Source organism: Trichoderma virens (assembly GCF_000170995.1).
Source record: "Trichoderma virens Gv29-8 chromosome Unknown TRIVIscaffold_90, whole genome shotgun sequence".
Classification (NCBI taxonomy): domain Eukaryota; kingdom Fungi; phylum Ascomycota; class Sordariomycetes; order Hypocreales; family Hypocreaceae; genus Trichoderma; species Trichoderma virens.
The window spans coordinates 700220-716803 of record NW_014013659.1 but is presented as its reverse complement, the minus strand read 5'-3'; the positions used below and the strand labels follow the sequence as shown (position 1 = coordinate 716803).

At 54.4% G+C, this 16584-nt stretch overlaps 5 protein-coding genes across 5 annotated transcripts; 3 read left to right on the top strand and 2 right to left on the bottom strand.

Annotated features, from left to right (window-relative positions):
* Positions 1-1759: 1759 nt before the first annotated feature.
* Positions 1760-5145, top strand: TRIVIDRAFT_80342 (uncharacterized protein; the record flags this gene model as incomplete). The annotated part of the gene is made up of 4 exons (XM_014095300.1): positions 1760-1868; positions 1953-2085; positions 2225-3236; positions 3298-5145. 3 exons carry the CDS (start codon positions 1963-1965, stop codon positions 4857-4859), a joined length of 2697 nt encoding a protein of 898 aa, XP_013950775.1.
* An 898-nt stretch (positions 5146-6043) lies between these two features.
* TRIVIDRAFT_210730 (uncharacterized protein) lies at positions 6044-10275 on the top strand (the record flags this gene model as incomplete). The annotated part of the gene is made up of 3 exons (XM_014095299.1): positions 6044-7575; positions 8992-9425; positions 9527-10275. The coding sequence occupies 3 exons, from the start codon at positions 6212-6214 to the stop codon at positions 10015-10017; spliced, it is 2289 nt and encodes a 762-aa protein (XP_013950774.1).
* A 347-nt stretch (positions 10276-10622) lies between these two features.
* On the top strand, positions 10623-14161 carry TRIVIDRAFT_82760 (uncharacterized protein; the record flags this gene model as incomplete). The annotated part of the gene is made up of 7 exons (XM_014095298.1): positions 10623-10630; positions 10700-10740; positions 10897-11063; positions 11165-11347; positions 11418-11711; positions 11789-12253; positions 12350-14161. The coding sequence occupies 7 exons, from the start codon at positions 10623-10625 to the stop codon at positions 12578-12580; spliced, it is 1389 nt and encodes a 462-aa protein (XP_013950773.1).
* TRIVIDRAFT_187423 (uncharacterized protein) lies at positions 11286-14161 on the bottom strand (the record flags this gene model as incomplete). The annotated part of the gene is made up of 4 exons (XM_014095297.1): positions 11286-11347; positions 11418-11711; positions 11789-12253; positions 12350-14161. The coding sequence occupies one exon, from the start codon at positions 14100-14102 to the stop codon at positions 13050-13052; it is 1053 nt and encodes a 350-aa protein (XP_013950772.1).
* Positions 14162-15326: 1165 nt separating this feature from the next.
* On the bottom strand, positions 15327-16348 carry TRIVIDRAFT_232229 (uncharacterized protein; the record flags this gene model as incomplete). Its single annotated transcript, XM_014095296.1, has 2 exons — positions 15327-15866; positions 16103-16348. 2 exons carry the CDS (start codon positions 16136-16138, stop codon positions 15414-15416), a joined length of 489 nt encoding a protein of 162 aa, XP_013950771.1.
* Between the last annotated feature and the right edge of the window lie 236 nt (positions 16349-16584).

Sequence of the window (16584 nt, the reverse complement as noted above, 5' to 3'; positions counted from 1 at the left end):
TATCGCGCTATGGCGACAGGTGCAGGCATTATATTGTCAGAGCATCTCACCACAAGTATGTACCGGGTACTTTGGCAGGAAAGGTGCCGGACCAGAGCTCACCGAGCCAGGTACATCCAGTAGCATCGGGTCTCGGGATTGGAGCTTGTAGTGTTTTGTTTGCCTTGGCTTGGGGATCTTACTTAGACTTTTGGAACGTCAGGCAATCTCCGCCGCCACGACGCCGTGCCATGGGATCTTGGTCTTATTCTCTCGAGAGAGCTGCACGTCCACAGCCCCGAGTGTGTCGTAATCGGCCTTTGCACAAGCCTGCCTGGGAGATGCCGTGGCGGCCGATCGAGCATGAATCGGGGCCAGCCATGGCCAGCCCTGAAACCGGGACCAGCATCACTAACACAACCTTATCCGCCGTCTTTGGGATTGGCTAGTCAGAGTAATACTGCTAGGTATTCAGTAGTAACACGTAGTCGCTGTCGCCTGAGAGGGGTCGGTCGCCAAGGCAAGGGAGGCCCAAGTATTGAGTACGAGGACAGTGTGGATGGACGAGGGAGAGCAGCTGGCGTGGCTCCTGTAGCCTGGGCTTGCTTTTGTGTCCCGTCTCCTCGCCTCACCCGCAGCCAATTGCTTGTGGGAGTGGCGAGCCGTCCAGGCATCCGGAGCCAGCTAATCTGCACCCTCAGCGCTATTGGCTCTGGCAGTGGCCAACAGCAGAAGTGAGGCTAGCCCCATGATGCGAGAGTTTGATGTTGGATTTTGAGTTGCCTGCCATCGGTCCAGTGGCAGCCTAGGTGGGAGCTTGGGAATGGATGGGCCGAGGATACCGTAGGCTGAAGCCGCCTTTGTCGCAGCCGGAACACGTTACCTAAAGTTTGCAGCAATGACAGCCACTGGTTTTTGGCTTTGGGGTTTTGGCATCAGAGGTACTCCGTCAAGTCAAAGGCGGCACACATGTGATGTGATGCAGCGCTCTGAGACAGCTGTGATCATTTCTTCCTGGACCGACCTCTTGCTGTTATCGTGCATCGTGCAATCTGCGCTTGACCGCCTTGGTGCTGGAATTCCTTCGCCCCACGTCGCCATTGGCCGCCATGAGCCCACCTCTCGCAGTCCCCCAGCCCGGACAGGCAGGGATTCATTCCGCCAGTGAACCCGCCAGGGCGCAGACAGTAAATCCTGGTGCGTAATGCACCGTGTGTCTGCTACTGCTGACGCGCCAGCCTTCTCCGCACTTGGCGATGTTCGCACTGTGTCGTCCTGGAGCTAGTCGCATCCACTCGCTGTCTTGGCCCGCTGAGCACCCGCTGCATCAGCGCTCAGTGGTGCTGCACCTCAGATGCTGCTTGCGGGTACGGTACCGAATACCGCTGCGGTACCTGAGCGTTCAGTGGCTGCGACGCTGGCTGAGTTGCTCCAGGTCGCTGTGACTCGCCGTGACTCGGCGTGGCCCCACCCGCAAAAGTGCAAATCAGTGTTGCCTCATCGCCTCCCTGTCGGTGTGCCAGAGCCAGAGCCAGTGCCAGAGCCAGTGCCAGAGCCGAGTCTGCGTCACTGCGTGTCATGTAGCCGCAAAGTACCTGCTGCAGGTATCTGGTACTTGCGCCAAAACTCTCCAGTTCCGGCTCTTCGCCTGCTGGCCGGCTCGCCTACCCCAGTCAGCCTGGCGTCTGGAGCTTCTCTCCCAACCACGCAATCGTCATCTCTCCTCTCCTTCTCTCCTCTTCAATCATCTCCCATTTCCTTCTCCCCACAAAAGCATCGCATCGCCTCACATCGCCTCTTATATTGCCATCTGTCCTTTATCACCCGTGTTTATATACAGAGCAGCCAGCTCTGGATAGCACCGACCAAAGGGGGAAAGTTGTTATCGCGTGAGTTGCTCCTCCGGTCGCCCACCGCTTCGTCATCATCTAATTGTGCTGCATCTTGCTAACGCGGCATCGCCATCACAACAGGTTGCCCATCATGGCTTCTGTCCCCCAGCTTGTTCCTGAGACAATGGTCACCCTCAAGGTGACCTTTGAGAATACCACTCGTCGCGTCAAGATGCCACTGCGCGACATGGTGCCGCAGATTCTCGAAGCCAATGTAAGTGCTTCCATCAATTTTTCATCGTTTATTCCTGCCCATTCATCATACTCTTTGCGGTGACGCAATCACCCCGTTCATAAGGCACCCGGTATAAACGCCACAGAGATATTGGAGAGTCGCTGACATTTGTATTCAGATCCGGCACTTCCTCCACATCCCACTGGAGACCCAGGTCATCATCGAACGCTACTCCGACTCTGCCAGCGCCTTTGTTGTTCTCGATTCCAACAACTTGCCAGTCTACAAGCAACTGTATAGAGCCGCAAAAGCCAAGTCAAAGCTGAAACTACATGTTTCTGTCCCTCAGCTGGAGCCGAAGACTCCGCCAAAGCCCGTCACAGTAGAGGACGAGCCGGAAGCCTCCGTGGCAGAGACCTACGAATCCACCGAAAAGATTACTCCTACCGAGAGCGACGAATCACCTTCAACAGCCGAGCCTGCTACGGAGATGCCAGTGCCGTCAGCAGCTCCGTCTTCCATTACCCTGCTCTCCGGAGTTGAGTTGCCTCTGCGAACCTCTGAGACGACCAAGGTTGAGGAGGAGATTGAGCCTCCGGTTGCTCAGAAGCTACCGGCAAATTTTGCCCAGTCTGCTCCCTTTGACCCTCAGTCAATATACTCTTCATTCGACGACTATTGTGCTCCCGCTGACGTGCAAAGTCTTCGTGTTGTTGCTCCCGCTCCGTTTGCTGTCTGCTGCAACCACTGTGAAAAGACAGTTTCAGACGTCCACTATCACTGCCAGACCTGTGACGACGGTGACTTTGACCTCTGCCAAGGCTGCGTCGATGAGGCTATTAGCTGCTATGATGACAACCACTGGCTCATCAAGCGGATGATCATCGACGGCCAGCTCGTTACCAGCAGCACTGAAAAGGTTGAGCCCAAGTCCCAAGCCAAGAAGCAGACTGAGAGTCTCGTTCAGGAGGCCTCTATTCTTCCGTCAATTGAGACCCCCGAAAAGGAGGAGAAGGAGACCCTGAAGATTACCCGTCCTGAGAAGGCTTCGGAGCAACCTCCCGTTGAGGAGCCATTGAAGGCCGTCAACGATACTCCTCTCTTCGTCCCCCCCAGAGCTCCATTTGCTGGTGCTGCAGGCTCTAGGTGGTGCATGGGCACCATGCGAACATGCAACTGCTGTGTTCAAGGTTTGTCTAGATGAATCCACCTACATGCATGAAATATACCAAGCTAACACATGATATACAGAGCTTCCCGAATGGGAGTTCCTCCACTGCACAACTTGTGAGGACTTCGATCTTTGCCAGGCATGCTTCACCAAGGACGCCCATGGTCACCACCCCAAGCATGCCTTTATTCCTGCTGTTGCAGGCACCAAGATGCCAGACCACGTTACTGTTAGAATGGGCGCTGGCCGCAACCAGGCGCACCATGCCATCTGTGACGGCTGTGACAAGTACATCACTGGCGTCCGTCACAAGTGCCTGGACTGCCCAGATTGGGATTACTGCTCCGATTGCATTCCCAATGCGGCCTTTGTCCATGCCAACCACCGCTTTGCGCCCATCTATGAGCCTCTTGCGGACCTCCATGCCTGCGCGGCTGCTCAGCCAGTGCACATGGGCATCTGCTGTGATGGGCCCCTGTGCTCCAACACTCAGGGCTATCCCACATACATCAGGGGCGTGCGCTACAAGTGTGCAGTCTGCCACGACCTTGATTTCTGCGCAAGCTGCGAGGCCAACCCCGCCAATGACCACAACAAGACACATCCTCTCATCAAGTTCAAGACGCCTGTTCGCCACGTTAGCGTCACCACTACTGGCGAGCACCAGGATGGAAAGCGCATGCCTCCCATGGGCGACCGTGCTAAGAGCATCTTCAGGCCTTCAGAGACTTCGACTCTGAGTGATAGCAACACTATCAACGCTGTGCAAACGGTTGTTGATGTGAAGCCTGAGGAGCCCGAGACCGAAGAGGTCGAGGTCAAGCAAGAGCCTGAGGTTGAGGCCGAGACCAAGGAAGTCGAGGTCAAGGAGGAGCCTACTCCTGAGATCAAGGAGGAGGTCAAAGAGGAGATCAAGGAGGAACAAGTTGCTGAGCCCGTCTCATCATTCAATGAGAATGACCTCCGCGCCGTCTTCATTCGCGACGTCGTCCATGATGGCACAATCATGCCACCTAACCAAGTCTTTGAGCAGACATGGGTGCTCCGCAATGAGGGCACTGCTACCTGGCCTGCTGGATGCTCCGTCAAGTTTGTTGGCGGCGACTACATGGGACATGTTGACTCTGCCCATCCTGCTGGCATCTCAGAGCTTGTGTCGGCATCAGAGTCGACAGTCTGCTACGCTCCGCTTGCCCCCGGCAGCGAGTTCCCATTCACCGTGCTGCTCCGCACTCCTGCCCGCGCTGGTCAAATCATCTCTTACTGGCGTTTGACCACTCCTGAAGGATTCAAGTTCGGCCACCGCCTCTGGTGCGACGTCAATGTGCGCATGCCGCCGCCTGCTGAGGTCCTGCCGGCGACCACGGTCGAGGAACCCAAGAAGGAGGAGGAGACCCAGACCGGTAGCGTCATGATCTTCCCCAAGCTTGACAAGGAGTCACCTCACTCTAGCATGCACGCAGAGATGCAGGCCGAGTCTGTCTCTGGGGCCGCCGAGACCGACGCTCAGACTGCCAGTGGCGAGGAGTACGAGTGGGATGGATCGGATGATGGGTTCATGACCGACGAAGAGTATGACATCTTGGATGCCTCTGACGAGGAATATCTGGAGGATCGCGAGAACAAGAAGCTGAGGAAGTAAGGGATGATTTTTTTTATGAGCAAGAATTTTTGTAACGGAATATGGGATCTTTGGCGTGCGTTTCTTTTACTTCTCCCCTACCAAATGGGCCCCAGTACTGTACTTCTCTCCATTCCCTCTTATTCGGGATTCCTTTTTGCTGGCAGTCGCCACGCCCTCTGCCTATGGCCTGAGCTCTAGGTTCTGAAGGCCGGCGCAACAAGTCTGGCACGACTCTCGTTTGATTTCTATCTAGTAATTGTAGGATTTGATTAGGAATAGGACGCTATTATTGACTTTTATTGTTAAAACTATTATTTCTTTTTTCCTTTTTTCTTCTGTTTCTTTCTTTCTTTTTTTTTTTTTTTGTGTCCCTCGTGATGAGGCCGCCCTTGTTATCTTTTTCCTGTTTTTTCTTCTTTGTTTCCTGCCTGCTGGGTGGGTGGTGCTCGGTACGGGGTACCAAATGAGTACTTGTATTCCGTCTGCGCAGATGCGCGGCATGATTGGCTGCGGTTGCGACGTACGAGTGCAAGAAAAATCTGACAGGGTGCCGTTAATGGGCAAGGCACGCCCGAGAGGTGCAGCGGCGATGGTGTGGTGCCTTGGTAGCGCCGCGGTAGCAGTGACCTCAGCCCCGACAGTCACCCGACGACCTGCGTGCAGCGTCAACTACGAGTTCTTACCACTCACTAGCATCAACTGACAGCTTACATAAGGCGCCGCCCCCATCTCCACCTGCGTCCTCCTGCGTCTTCCTGCCTCTCGCTCTCCCCTTCCCTTCCTTTGTTTTCGCCTCAGGCCGACCAGGCATAACCTAGACTGGAGGGGCGCAGAAAAGCGGGCCCGTGCGTGCTTCCCTGTCGAGCCGCTATCTATAACCCCTTGCCGCGCTGCTCGTCTCGTTTTTTTTTCTCTCTCTGCGCAGGTGCCGCCAAAACAAGCTGCGGGCCATCACTCGACTCGACTGTCAAAACACCGTCGCTGGTTGTCGTGTCAACTCTCAGCAACGCCCAGGGCCGGATGCCACCAACTGCATCAGCGCTGCATCGCGACGACCTTTGACGAGCCCCTGATTTGGGTTTTTCTTTGTGCGTTTGCCGCCCACACTCTTTTTTCTTGCGGTGAATCGGCCACTCAGCTTGTGCTCCGTCGAGAGTGCTTGCCCTTTGACGGCGTGTTTTTTTTTTTTTTTTTTTTTTTTTCGCCTCTGGGCCTTGTGGACTACCGCTTTTGTCCCCTTAGCCGTTTTCATCCACCTACCCTGACGCGACGCCGCAAGATATATCATCATCGCGCCTCGTCGCTAACCACTCCACCTTGTCCTCCTTCCCACCTCCCCTCCCCTCCATCATCTCTCTACTGTTGCCGCCATGGTTACCTTCGCCCTCCCCGGCGAATACGACGGCGCGGATGCTGCTGGCATCACTCCCAAGTCACGTCCTCCTCTGCCCTTTGCGAAGCGCACTTACGTCGCGACGCCCTATGCTAAGCGCCTGGGAACGCCTGCGACCACATCGCGCAAGCTACTGATTACGCGCGATGAAACGATGAATGGGGACACCGTCTCCTCGTCACGCAACAACCTCTTCAGAGCGTCAGCCGTCGAGAGCCCGCCGACAAGCACCTTCTCTCCCAGTCTCCCTCAGACCACGATGAAGAAGGTCTTTGCTCCAGGCGTGACGCCTGTGCAGAATCGCGTTTACCGCGAGACTATCGCTCGTGCGACGCCACGCGGCTTGGCTGCGAACTCCTCGGATAAGGAGTTGTTCAACATGCGAATCTCATCGCCTCCTGCAGAGCTGACTGGCGAGGTCCTGGCGAGCAAGGTTCCAAAGGACTGGAATTCTAAGGGATCCATCTATGCCGACCAGTTCTTGGCCCACCTCTGCCCTCCAAACCTCGACGACGAGCAGCGTCGCCAGTTCTTCTGCATTCTCGATCTACGCCGACTGAAATATGCCGCCAACGAGATCTTCACCAAGAAGAGCTGGAAGCTCAACATCATGAACTTTGCCAAGGAGTTCGAAAAGAGTCGAAGCATTATCCTGCTCCGATATGGGCTTTACGAGTTCCAGAGTGTTAAGCCATCTAAGGAAGTTCTCAAGCGATGGCGACGAGAGCACGGCTTACCCGATCCTGTGGAAGAGGAGGATGAAGAGGGCGTAGCCGCCAGAGCTCTGGATGGCACTCCAAGCAAGCCGGCGGCTGCCAAGAAGCGGAAGGCCGATGACAACCTATCAAAGGAGACTGCTGATGCTGCTGAGAATGTGGTTTCACCAGTCAAGCGAAGGGCTACTGTCAGAGATGAAGCAGACGAGCCTACTGCCAATACTCCAGCTCCTACCAAGAACAAGAGAAAGGCCACTGTCGAGGAAGAGTCGCCGGCCAAACTGCAAAAGACCCCTTCTTCTTCCGCCAAGTCACTCTTCGAGAAGATTGCCAACAAGCCGGCTGTTTCTCCTGTCCCTGTCAAGGCAGCTGAGAAGAATGCAGCCAACGGTAGACTCTCTCGCTCAGTCTTCAACAACAGCTTGAAGCCCCCGGCGAATGGCGTTAGCAACGGCAACATTTTTGGCTACCTGTCTGACGCCAGTTCTGCCAAGAACAGCGGAATCGAAGCTGATGCTGAGAGCGAGAGCGAATCTGACGAAGAAATCGAAGAAAGCCAGGAAGCTGCTCAGAGCGACGAACCTAGTGGCGCTGGTGACGCTTCGCCTCAAACCGGGTCCAACCTGTTTAGCACCAAGCCGTCGACTACCTTTGGCACTGGGGTATCTAGCGCTGCAGGCACCCGAGAGAGCACTCCAGGACGCAGCCTATTCGAGCGCATTACCAAGGGTCAAGATGGACAGCCGGTTCGGGCTGATCAGAATGCAGAGGATGTCGTTGCCAAGCCCCCTACCTCGTCCTTGAACCAGACTTGGAATCCCACCAGCGCTCCCCTCAAGTTTGCCCCTGCTGCGCCTGCTTCTCAGAATGGCTCGCTCTTCGCTAAGTCAACTTCTGCTCCCCCCGGCTCCATCTTCGCACCCAAGAGCACCGCACCATCCAACATTTTCGGAGTGTCCAAGCAAGACCAGAGCTCCAAGGCCAACACACCCCTTTCAGAGACTGACGTGACTGGCGGAGAGTCTGATAAGGAAAATGACTCCCAGCCTGCCAAGAGGCTGTTTTCTGAACCCAAGGTGTCTGCTCTACCAAGCACCACCACCGCCACGCCACTCTTTGGTCTCAAGCCTGCTGCGGCCGAGCCCATCAAAGTGAGCGAGCCCGTCAAAGTAGCAGCTGCCACTACCAACCTGTTTGGCGCCATCGGAAACTCTGATGCAACCTCCAAACTGTTTGGTGATGTCAAGACATCAATCCCTTCGGCACCTACTTCCGCTCTCTTTGCCCCCAAGAAAGAGCCTGAGAAGCCTAAGGGCAACGGCCTCTTTGGAACCTCCGACGCAAACCCTCTGACTGGCGCATCTGCAGCTCTGTTTGGCATCAAGCCGGCAGCAGCACCATCTGCTCCTACTCCCGCTCCCGCCCCTACTACCAGCCTGTTTGGCACTGCGCCTGCAGCGCCTCCTGCAACAACCACTCCAGCTGTTTCGACCAACTTGTTTGGTGCCGCAACCCCTGCATCCACATCTACCAATCTCTTTGGAACTGGCACTTCTGGTTTCGGTTCTGAGCCTGCTAAGTCAACGCCTGCCCCCTCGACATCTACCAACTTGTTTGGCGCTGCTTCGCCGGCTCCAGCAACTTCTTTGTTTGGCGCCCCTAGCGCTGTGGCGGCCAAGAAGGATCCTTCTCCCCCTGCCAGTGTCCAACCCGCCTCTGCTCCTCTTTTCAGCTTTGGCACGTCGGCAAATGCAGGCCCTAAGCCCACTGAAACTTCCCAAGCCGCTGCCAAATCTCTGTTTGGTGCTCCAAAGTCCCCTCCCGCAGCCACTTCCAGCTTGTTTGCTGGAAGTCCAATGAAGCAGGATGCTGCGTCGCCGGCCAAGAAGCCATTTACTGGCCTCGGCACCGATACTTCGGCTCCGCCTCCAGTGTTCAGCTTTGGGGCAGCTAGCGCAAGCTCAGGTTCTTCAAACTTATTTGGCAACCCTGCGAACTCTGCCCCCGCTCCGGCTCCTATTTTTGGCGCTGCTCCTTCAAGTACCCCATCGGGATCTGGAGACAACAACGGCGGCAGCTTCAACTTCAATTTCGGATCGGGAGGAGCATCTGCCCCAACGGGCGGCTTCAACAACCCTTTCTCATCTGGCACCACTAGTGGAAACGCAGCCCCGGCCCAATCATCGGCTCCTGCTCCCGTGTTCTCCTTTGGTTCTTCCACTCAGCCAGGAGGCTCCGGAGGCTCTGGAGGCTCTGGAATGTTCCAGTTTGGCAGCGGTACCGGAAGTCAGCCATCTCAAGCATCAACGCCTTTGTTTGGTGGTGCCTCGGCGTCGTCTACCAGCGCACCGTCGTTTACTGCCACGGGCCCTTCAAGTCAACCATCGACTTCTATGTTCTCCTTTGGAGCAAGCCAGCCTTCCTCCGGGTTCAACCTCGCACCGCCAGCTGGTGGATCCTCGACCACCGGGACCAGTAAGTCACCTTTTCCGAACCGGAAAATCGCCCCGCTAAAGCGTCGGGTCTAGACTCTCCATTCAACCTCGGGGGAGGCTCTAGCTTGGCAACCACACCAGCTGGCGGGACTCCGGAACCATCGGCCCAACTGAAGACGAACACTAGCGCAGCTGATAACAACGACGAGGAGGGCGAGAAGCATGAGCAGATCAGCTTGACAGACGGCGCTGAGAAGGATGAAGAAGTTTTATACGAGGTTCGTGCAAAGGTGCTGAAGTTTGTCCCCGCTGGGGAGGCGTCTGAGAGCGAAGAGAAGAAGTCCAAGAGTCCCTGGGCCACCAAAGGTGTTGGATCCTTGCGCTTGTTGAAGCACAAGGAAGCCAACACTGTGCGCTTGCTCTTGCGAGCGGAGCCCAGAGGTAATGTCGCGATGAACCGCTCTGTGCTGCCGGATTTATCGTACAAGGCGGATGAGAAGTATGTGAAAATGACTACGTCGAATGACACGGGTGACGGCCTCGAGACCTGGATGATCCAGGTGAAGACAAAAGATGTGGCCAAGGCGCTGGCCGAGGCGTTGGAGACTCACAAGGCGTTAAACAAGAAATAATGTGGAGGAGCATGGTGCATTTTACGACTGGGCTGTTCATCAAGAAATGGAAGGATGGGGGAGCTCGTGGGGTTTGTCCTTTTTTTTAGCATTGCGGGCGTTAGAAAGCATTGAAGCTGGATGCAGTTTGGTTTTTTTCGGCTGGGTTCTGTGAAGAATGAAGCTCTATATATCCCCTGGAGCAATCATGACCTTTGATAGTGATGATTTACTCTGCCCCCTTAACATCATGATACTGTAATAACAATTCTGTACTTCAAAATATTTCCTGAGCACGCTGCCGGTCGGAGAGAGGAAGTGGTTGTTGTAGAAGATGTAGTAAAAAGTCGAGCGTTTGCAGCATGAAACATGTTTGACTAAGTGTGATCTCTGAGGATGAAAAATATGACTTCCATGTTGTAGAGAGGCCTTGTAGATACCAGCTTTAGTGATCTTTTATAGAAGAGCTGCTCTTGTCTGTGGGGGCGGGGAGTCGCTATCGATAGCGGTACTTGAGCAGCCAAGTGCGCGTGGCGCGTCTGCAGCTCGCTGGCTCTGCTATAACCACAACTAAACCTCTTACACCACAGCTCCCATCGCGAGCTTGCAGCCCAACGCCAACAGCGATGCCACGGTACGACTTTGCATTGCCCGGGGGAAACATGCCGATTGATGGACTGGACTGACCTGCTTCTCATCTTAGCGAGATCATCACCATCCAAGCTGGACAATGCGGCAACAGCAGTGAGTGTCATGCGCTTCGGCCTCTCTCCTCCCCTTTGTTTGTTTATGCATCGCGGGTTCTATTTTTCGGGGTGGCGGAGAATGGCTTTTTGGGTGTCTGTTAATGTTTACTTTGGCTGACCGGTGGGGGGTTTTTTAATCCCTTTCTTTTTCTAGTTGGAAGTCAGTTCTGGCAGCAGCTTTGCCAGGAGCATGGAATTAGCCAGGATGGCAATCTGGAGGACTTTGCGACGGAGGGCGGCGATCGCAAGGATGTGTTTTACTACCAGAGCGACGATACGCGGTATATCCCCCGGGCGATTCTGATTGACCTGGAACCTCGAGTATGTCCTCTCTCCCTATCCTTCTGCTTCTCGCCTCTATTTGTACTACATCAATGCTGGGAAGTGAACAAGAGTGCTGATGCGTGTGATTTTGTCCGCAGGTATTGAACAGCATCCAGACGGGCCCGTATCGAAATATTTATAACCCAGAAAACTTTTACGTTGGGAAGAATGGAATGGGCGCGGCGAATAACTGGGGTGATGGTTATCAGAGCGGTGAGGCAGTTTACGAGGATGTAATGGAGATGATTGACCGAGAGGCGGATGGAAGCGACTCCCTAGAGGTGAGGATATCTTTGGCCGCCCCCAGTTATGTATCGTATGCTAACCACTAGATTGGTATGTTATACGCAGGGCTTCATGATGCTTCACTCCATTGCCGGAGGTACTGGCTCAGGTCTGGGATCGTTCCTCCTTGAGCGCCTCAACGATCGGTTCCCCAAGAAAATCATACAAACATACTCCGTCTTCCCCAACACAACAAATGCCCCAGACGTCGTGGTTCACCCTTACAACAGCATCCTTTCCATGAGGAGACTGACACAGAATGCCGACTCTGTTGTTGTCCTGGACAATGGTGCGCTGTCACATATTGCAGCAGATAGGCTGCACGTTCAAGAGCCTTCGTTTCAGCAGACAAACCAGCTGGTGAGTAGCGGCAATATATACGGCATAAGGCTTAAATTGCGGAGAGAATGGATGGCTAAATGACAGGTTAAATACAGGTCGCAACTGTCATGTCTGCGAGTACGACGACTCTCCGTTACCCCGGCTACATGCACAATGATCTGGTTAGCATCCTAGCCTCGCTGATACCGACACCACGATGCCACTTCCTCATGACGGCCTACACACCGTTCACCGGTGACCAAGTCGAGCAGGCCAAAACGGTCCGCAAGACGACGGTGCTAGACGTGATGAGGCGGTTGCTACAGCCAAAGAACCGCATGGTGTCAACGGTGCCAGGAAAGAAGAGTTGTTATATTTCCATCTTGAACGTAATTCAGGGAGAGGTTGATCCGACAGATGTGCACAAGAGTTTGTTGCGTATCAGAGAGCGAAAGCTGGCCACGTTTATCCCATGGGGACCTGCCAGCATTCAGGTGGCTTTGACAAAGAGGAGCCCATATATGCCCATGAGCCATCGCGTGAGCGGGTTGATGCTGGCAAATCACACGAGCATTGCTACGGTTCGTCACTCTCGACATTTCTCCAGTTGTTGTTCCCCCTTTTGTCTGTTTCTAGACGCTTTCTTTTCCCATGGTTGCTAACAAATTTTGGTGCAGCTCTTCAAGAGGATATTAAAACAGTACGACGGCATGCGCAAGCGCAATGCCTTTATCGAGGGCTACAAAAAGACGGCGCCTTTTTCGGAAAACCTAGACGAATTTGACGAGGCAAGGCAAGTAGTGTCTGACTTGGTGATGGAGTACGAGGCCGCCGAAGATGCGGACTACTTGAACCCGGACAACGGTGACAAGGCCACGTCTGCCGAGACGGATAGGCGAATGGCATAGGGTGAAAATGGCGCTTGTTTTTGCCATGTTATGATACGTCAAGGACTGTGTGCGCTGGATAGAGCGGACGGTTCAAACCCGACTGATGACGAGCTGGAAAGAATTGGAGCGGCCGGCGTTTTAGGCAAGGAAATGCATTGCGATATATCACTGTTTTTCTTGTTTCTGTTTTCTTTTATCAGAGTAGCCAGCTGGCCAAAGGCAAAATCTAAGCAAAGTTGGCATATTGGGGATTCGCTTTGAGTAGGATGATGCAGCCAATGTCAAATTCAATGGACCCTTTAACCCCCCTTTCGACGACTCTTTTTTGTAGAGCCGAGGAGAAATGCAGTACAACACATAGAGAGATTATTGCCTCTTTTCAAGTTTCCGAGCATGATGCCTTTTTTCTCGTCATTAACGTCGTTAAATCCAAATCCCATCAATATATATTCCTTTTTTCCCAGTCCTTTATTTTTTTTTATTTTTTTTACAGCTCCAACGCCTTGACAGCCATCTCCATAGCGCCCTCAAACGTCTTGTTACCGCCAATGAAGCCCGCGGCATGGACAAACACGCAGCCGTCAATGCCAGCAACACCATCCAGCTCCGCATCGCGGAAGCCGCGCCAGGCCTCGGGCAGGGGCTTCCTGCTGGTGAAGGAGTCCTGGGTCTCGGGCACGCACTGGATGCGCCACTTTGCGCCGGGCTGGGTGCTCTCGGCGTAGAGCACGTAGAGCACGGAGGGGTTGCCCTCGCCCTCGAGGCTGTAGAGGTGCTCCTTCCAGGGGACGCTCTGGCCCTCGAGGACGAGGATGCGGCCCTTGGGGTCGTGCTTTTGGCGCTGGTCAAAGGCCGTCTGGACGATGGAGCGGGCGGGCAGCCAAGCGGCCGTCATGAAGTCGAGGGTGCGCTCGAACTCGTCGCCGATGCGGGCGCTGGCCTTGAGGAAGAGCGCGTCCTCGGCCTGCTGGGCGGCGACGGGGTCCGCGGGCTTGGGGTCGTTCCAGGCCGGGTTGAGGCGGCCGACCATTGCGCCGAGGGTGAAGCCTCCCGTGCTGAAGCGCTGCTCGATGCCCGCGGCGGCGAGGGCGTCCCTGTCGTAGCGCGAGATGCCGTTGTCGTGGGCGTCGACGGCCTCGATGAAGTTTTCGTAAATCTTGTTGTACAGCAGCTCGACGTCCGGGCTGGCGTCGTCGTCCGTCTTGAGGCGCTGGGCAATCAGCTGGCGGCCAAAGTGCATGTAGACGAGCCCCGCCGACGACAGCTTGGTGTTCTTGCCGGGGAACGTGGTGTCGAAGCCGCGCTGGTGGTGGTCGTAGCGGTTGCGCTGGGCGTCGTACTCGCCGCCGACGTCGACGACGGTGTGGCACGTCTCGAGCGTCTTTGGGTCGCGCGTGCGCACGAGGGCGCTGTCGCGGTACGAGGGCAGCATGCGCAGCATGTGCACGGCGAGGGCCTCGTCGGCGTGGAAGTGGCCGTTGTGCGTGCCGACCAGGACGCCGGCGTCGGTCTTGAGTCTCTTGGGAGCTGATTCGGCCATTGCGGTGAGCAGGCGACGGAACATGAACTTGTGAGAAATTCTCTTTTTTTTGTTTTGTTTTGTTTTGGGAAGAGGCAGAAGAGAAAAAAAGGGCCCGGAGATGGTTGGGCACGGCTAAAATTTTGGAGGAGAGGCGAGGCTGTGAGGACGGGCCAATTGGGGGGCGGGCATCCCCGCTATAGCACCCCGCCGGGAGACGAGGCTGCCCCTCTTTTGCAATTGATGGCGGCGATGTTACTCTCCCAATCTCCCAAGTCTCCCCATACTATCGTGCTCTAGTGCTACCGTAATGTTCGCTGTATTGTATCTCATCCATCTCTTAGTTGCCATCAACGCTCTATAAGTACATTGAACTGTTCAAGTCTATATACGGCATCAACAGCCCTTATGTATTTGCCGAACCTGCAGCGCAGCAGCTGGATTCTACCAAAGTTTGCCATGTGGCTGCCATTGAATCATTGGCAGCTCGAGTCCAAATCGACGCACAGCACATACATCATGAATAGGTACACACAGATAGGTATAATATGTATGTAAATAGCAAGTACATAAAACTGTTAGCGGTTGGAAACCCTGTAGTAGCAGTTAACTACCTCATCTCGGACTCGCAAAGCAATGCGACACAAAAGTCGGAATAGATAGACAGGATAAGAGAAGAGAAATCCCCGAAAAGAACAGAAAAGAACTAAAAGAAAAGAGATCGCACGACATATAACAAACAGTCTTTTCTTTCCTCTTGTCCCCATTCTCTAGCATAGAAAGAGGAAAGAACTCAAAGCACGATGAAGAGAAGCAAGAACATGAAACAGCTCCAAGACGTAGTGTGTCCATTGGTACTTGAGGGGTTGATTGTTCGTTTGTGTTTTCTTTTCTTTTTTTTTTTTTTCTGCGCAAGATTCATGGCGCCCGAGATTTGATAATGAACATTTCCTTCCGCCCAGTCCTATTAAAACGCCAATAAATCAGAAGAAGGAAAACTGAAGGAAGAAAACTAAGGCTCGTGAAACAACAGAATTTTTTCTCATCCCACTTCAAATCAATCCTTCATCTCAAACTCTCTCCTCCCTTCGCAATGAGCATCTTCGTACATGAAATGTTAATCAAGGCAGAACGGAAAAAAAAAGGGGGGGGAGAAGAGAAAAATCTCATCCATGCATGTCTGATACGGCACACGTTGTCTGCGCCTCGTTTCATGTCGCCTCCAAGTAAAACCCCCATAGAAAGCATTCCTTTGGCATCTTATTGCCTCCATACTACATGTAGCCCCGTTACATTGGCGGGTATATATCGAGTCTGGTCATGCATGAGAGGCTATTGCCGAAGAGGCATGGCCTCTCCAGCAGCGATGGGCGCTCCAGACAGTCCAGTGACGACGGGCTTAGCCTCGAGGCCCTCGGTTGGCTGGTCCTTCTTCTCTTCGCCACTCAGCGTCACCTCGCCCTCAGCTGACGTCTCTCTGTTCAAGAAGCTGCCCTCCTTGATGGGACTGCCGGCCTGGATGCCTGGGATTGACCCGCGGTGAGTGTGTCCGGGGGTGTTGGGGCCGCCGTTGGTGGGAGATGTCAGGTGCGGGATGTTTTCGGGGACGGGGTGCTGCGAGCCTACGGCGCCAGCGTCGACGCCGTCGCCCTTGCCGGCCTTGGACATGGCATAGTCGCCCGAGTCGAAGTATTTGCGGTCCTTGAGGTGCTTGGCGAAGTGGTCGGACCGGGACGGCAGCTTGCCGTAGAGGCGGAAGAGACGCTGCTCATCCGGCGAGAGCGACTAAAAGGGCGCATTTGGCGGGTTAGCATACGTGGCCTTGAAGAGGATGCGATTTCCGCTGCCGACATGTCATGCTCCTTTGCATTGCTCGTGTGACTCAACAAGGGCGGTCAAAGCTGCCAGCAGCGTCATGGGCTTCCCATCTGGCGTTGCCTGGCAATTTACCCCAACGCTGGGCCAAGCGGAGGAGGGGTAACGGAATAGAATAGCAACGGGACAGGCGAGGTGGCTCTCACATTGATGTCGACCTTGTTCTTCTGGTGAGGGTTCATGATCACTCGAGAAAAGGGTCAAGCAGAGTATCGAATCGACTTTGTTCTCAGACCGCTCGTCGCACTGGCACAAACAAAAGAGGGCTGTCAAGCTCTAGGGCCTCGGAAAAGTCGACGAGCCGTTGTGCGTTGAGCGTCAAGAGGGGTGAATGCGGGGGGGGACAAAGGCAGTTGAGTTTGAGTTGAAGAGGGAAAAGAAGGAGAAGAGTAAGAGTCAAAAAGAGAGAATCGGGCGTCGTTGGATAAGAGGAGGAGGACAATATTGACGTGAATAGAAATAAAAATAAAATAAAATAAAAAAAATAGTCGGTCCCTGAAGGGTACTGTCTGCTGCATACAAGGTACCGGTCAATTGTCACAAGAGGGGACAAGGAGCAGGTGATCCAGTTGATCGATGGGCCTTTTTGGGGCCGCGCTTTGGTTGGCTCGGCAGTGGCTGAAGCAGC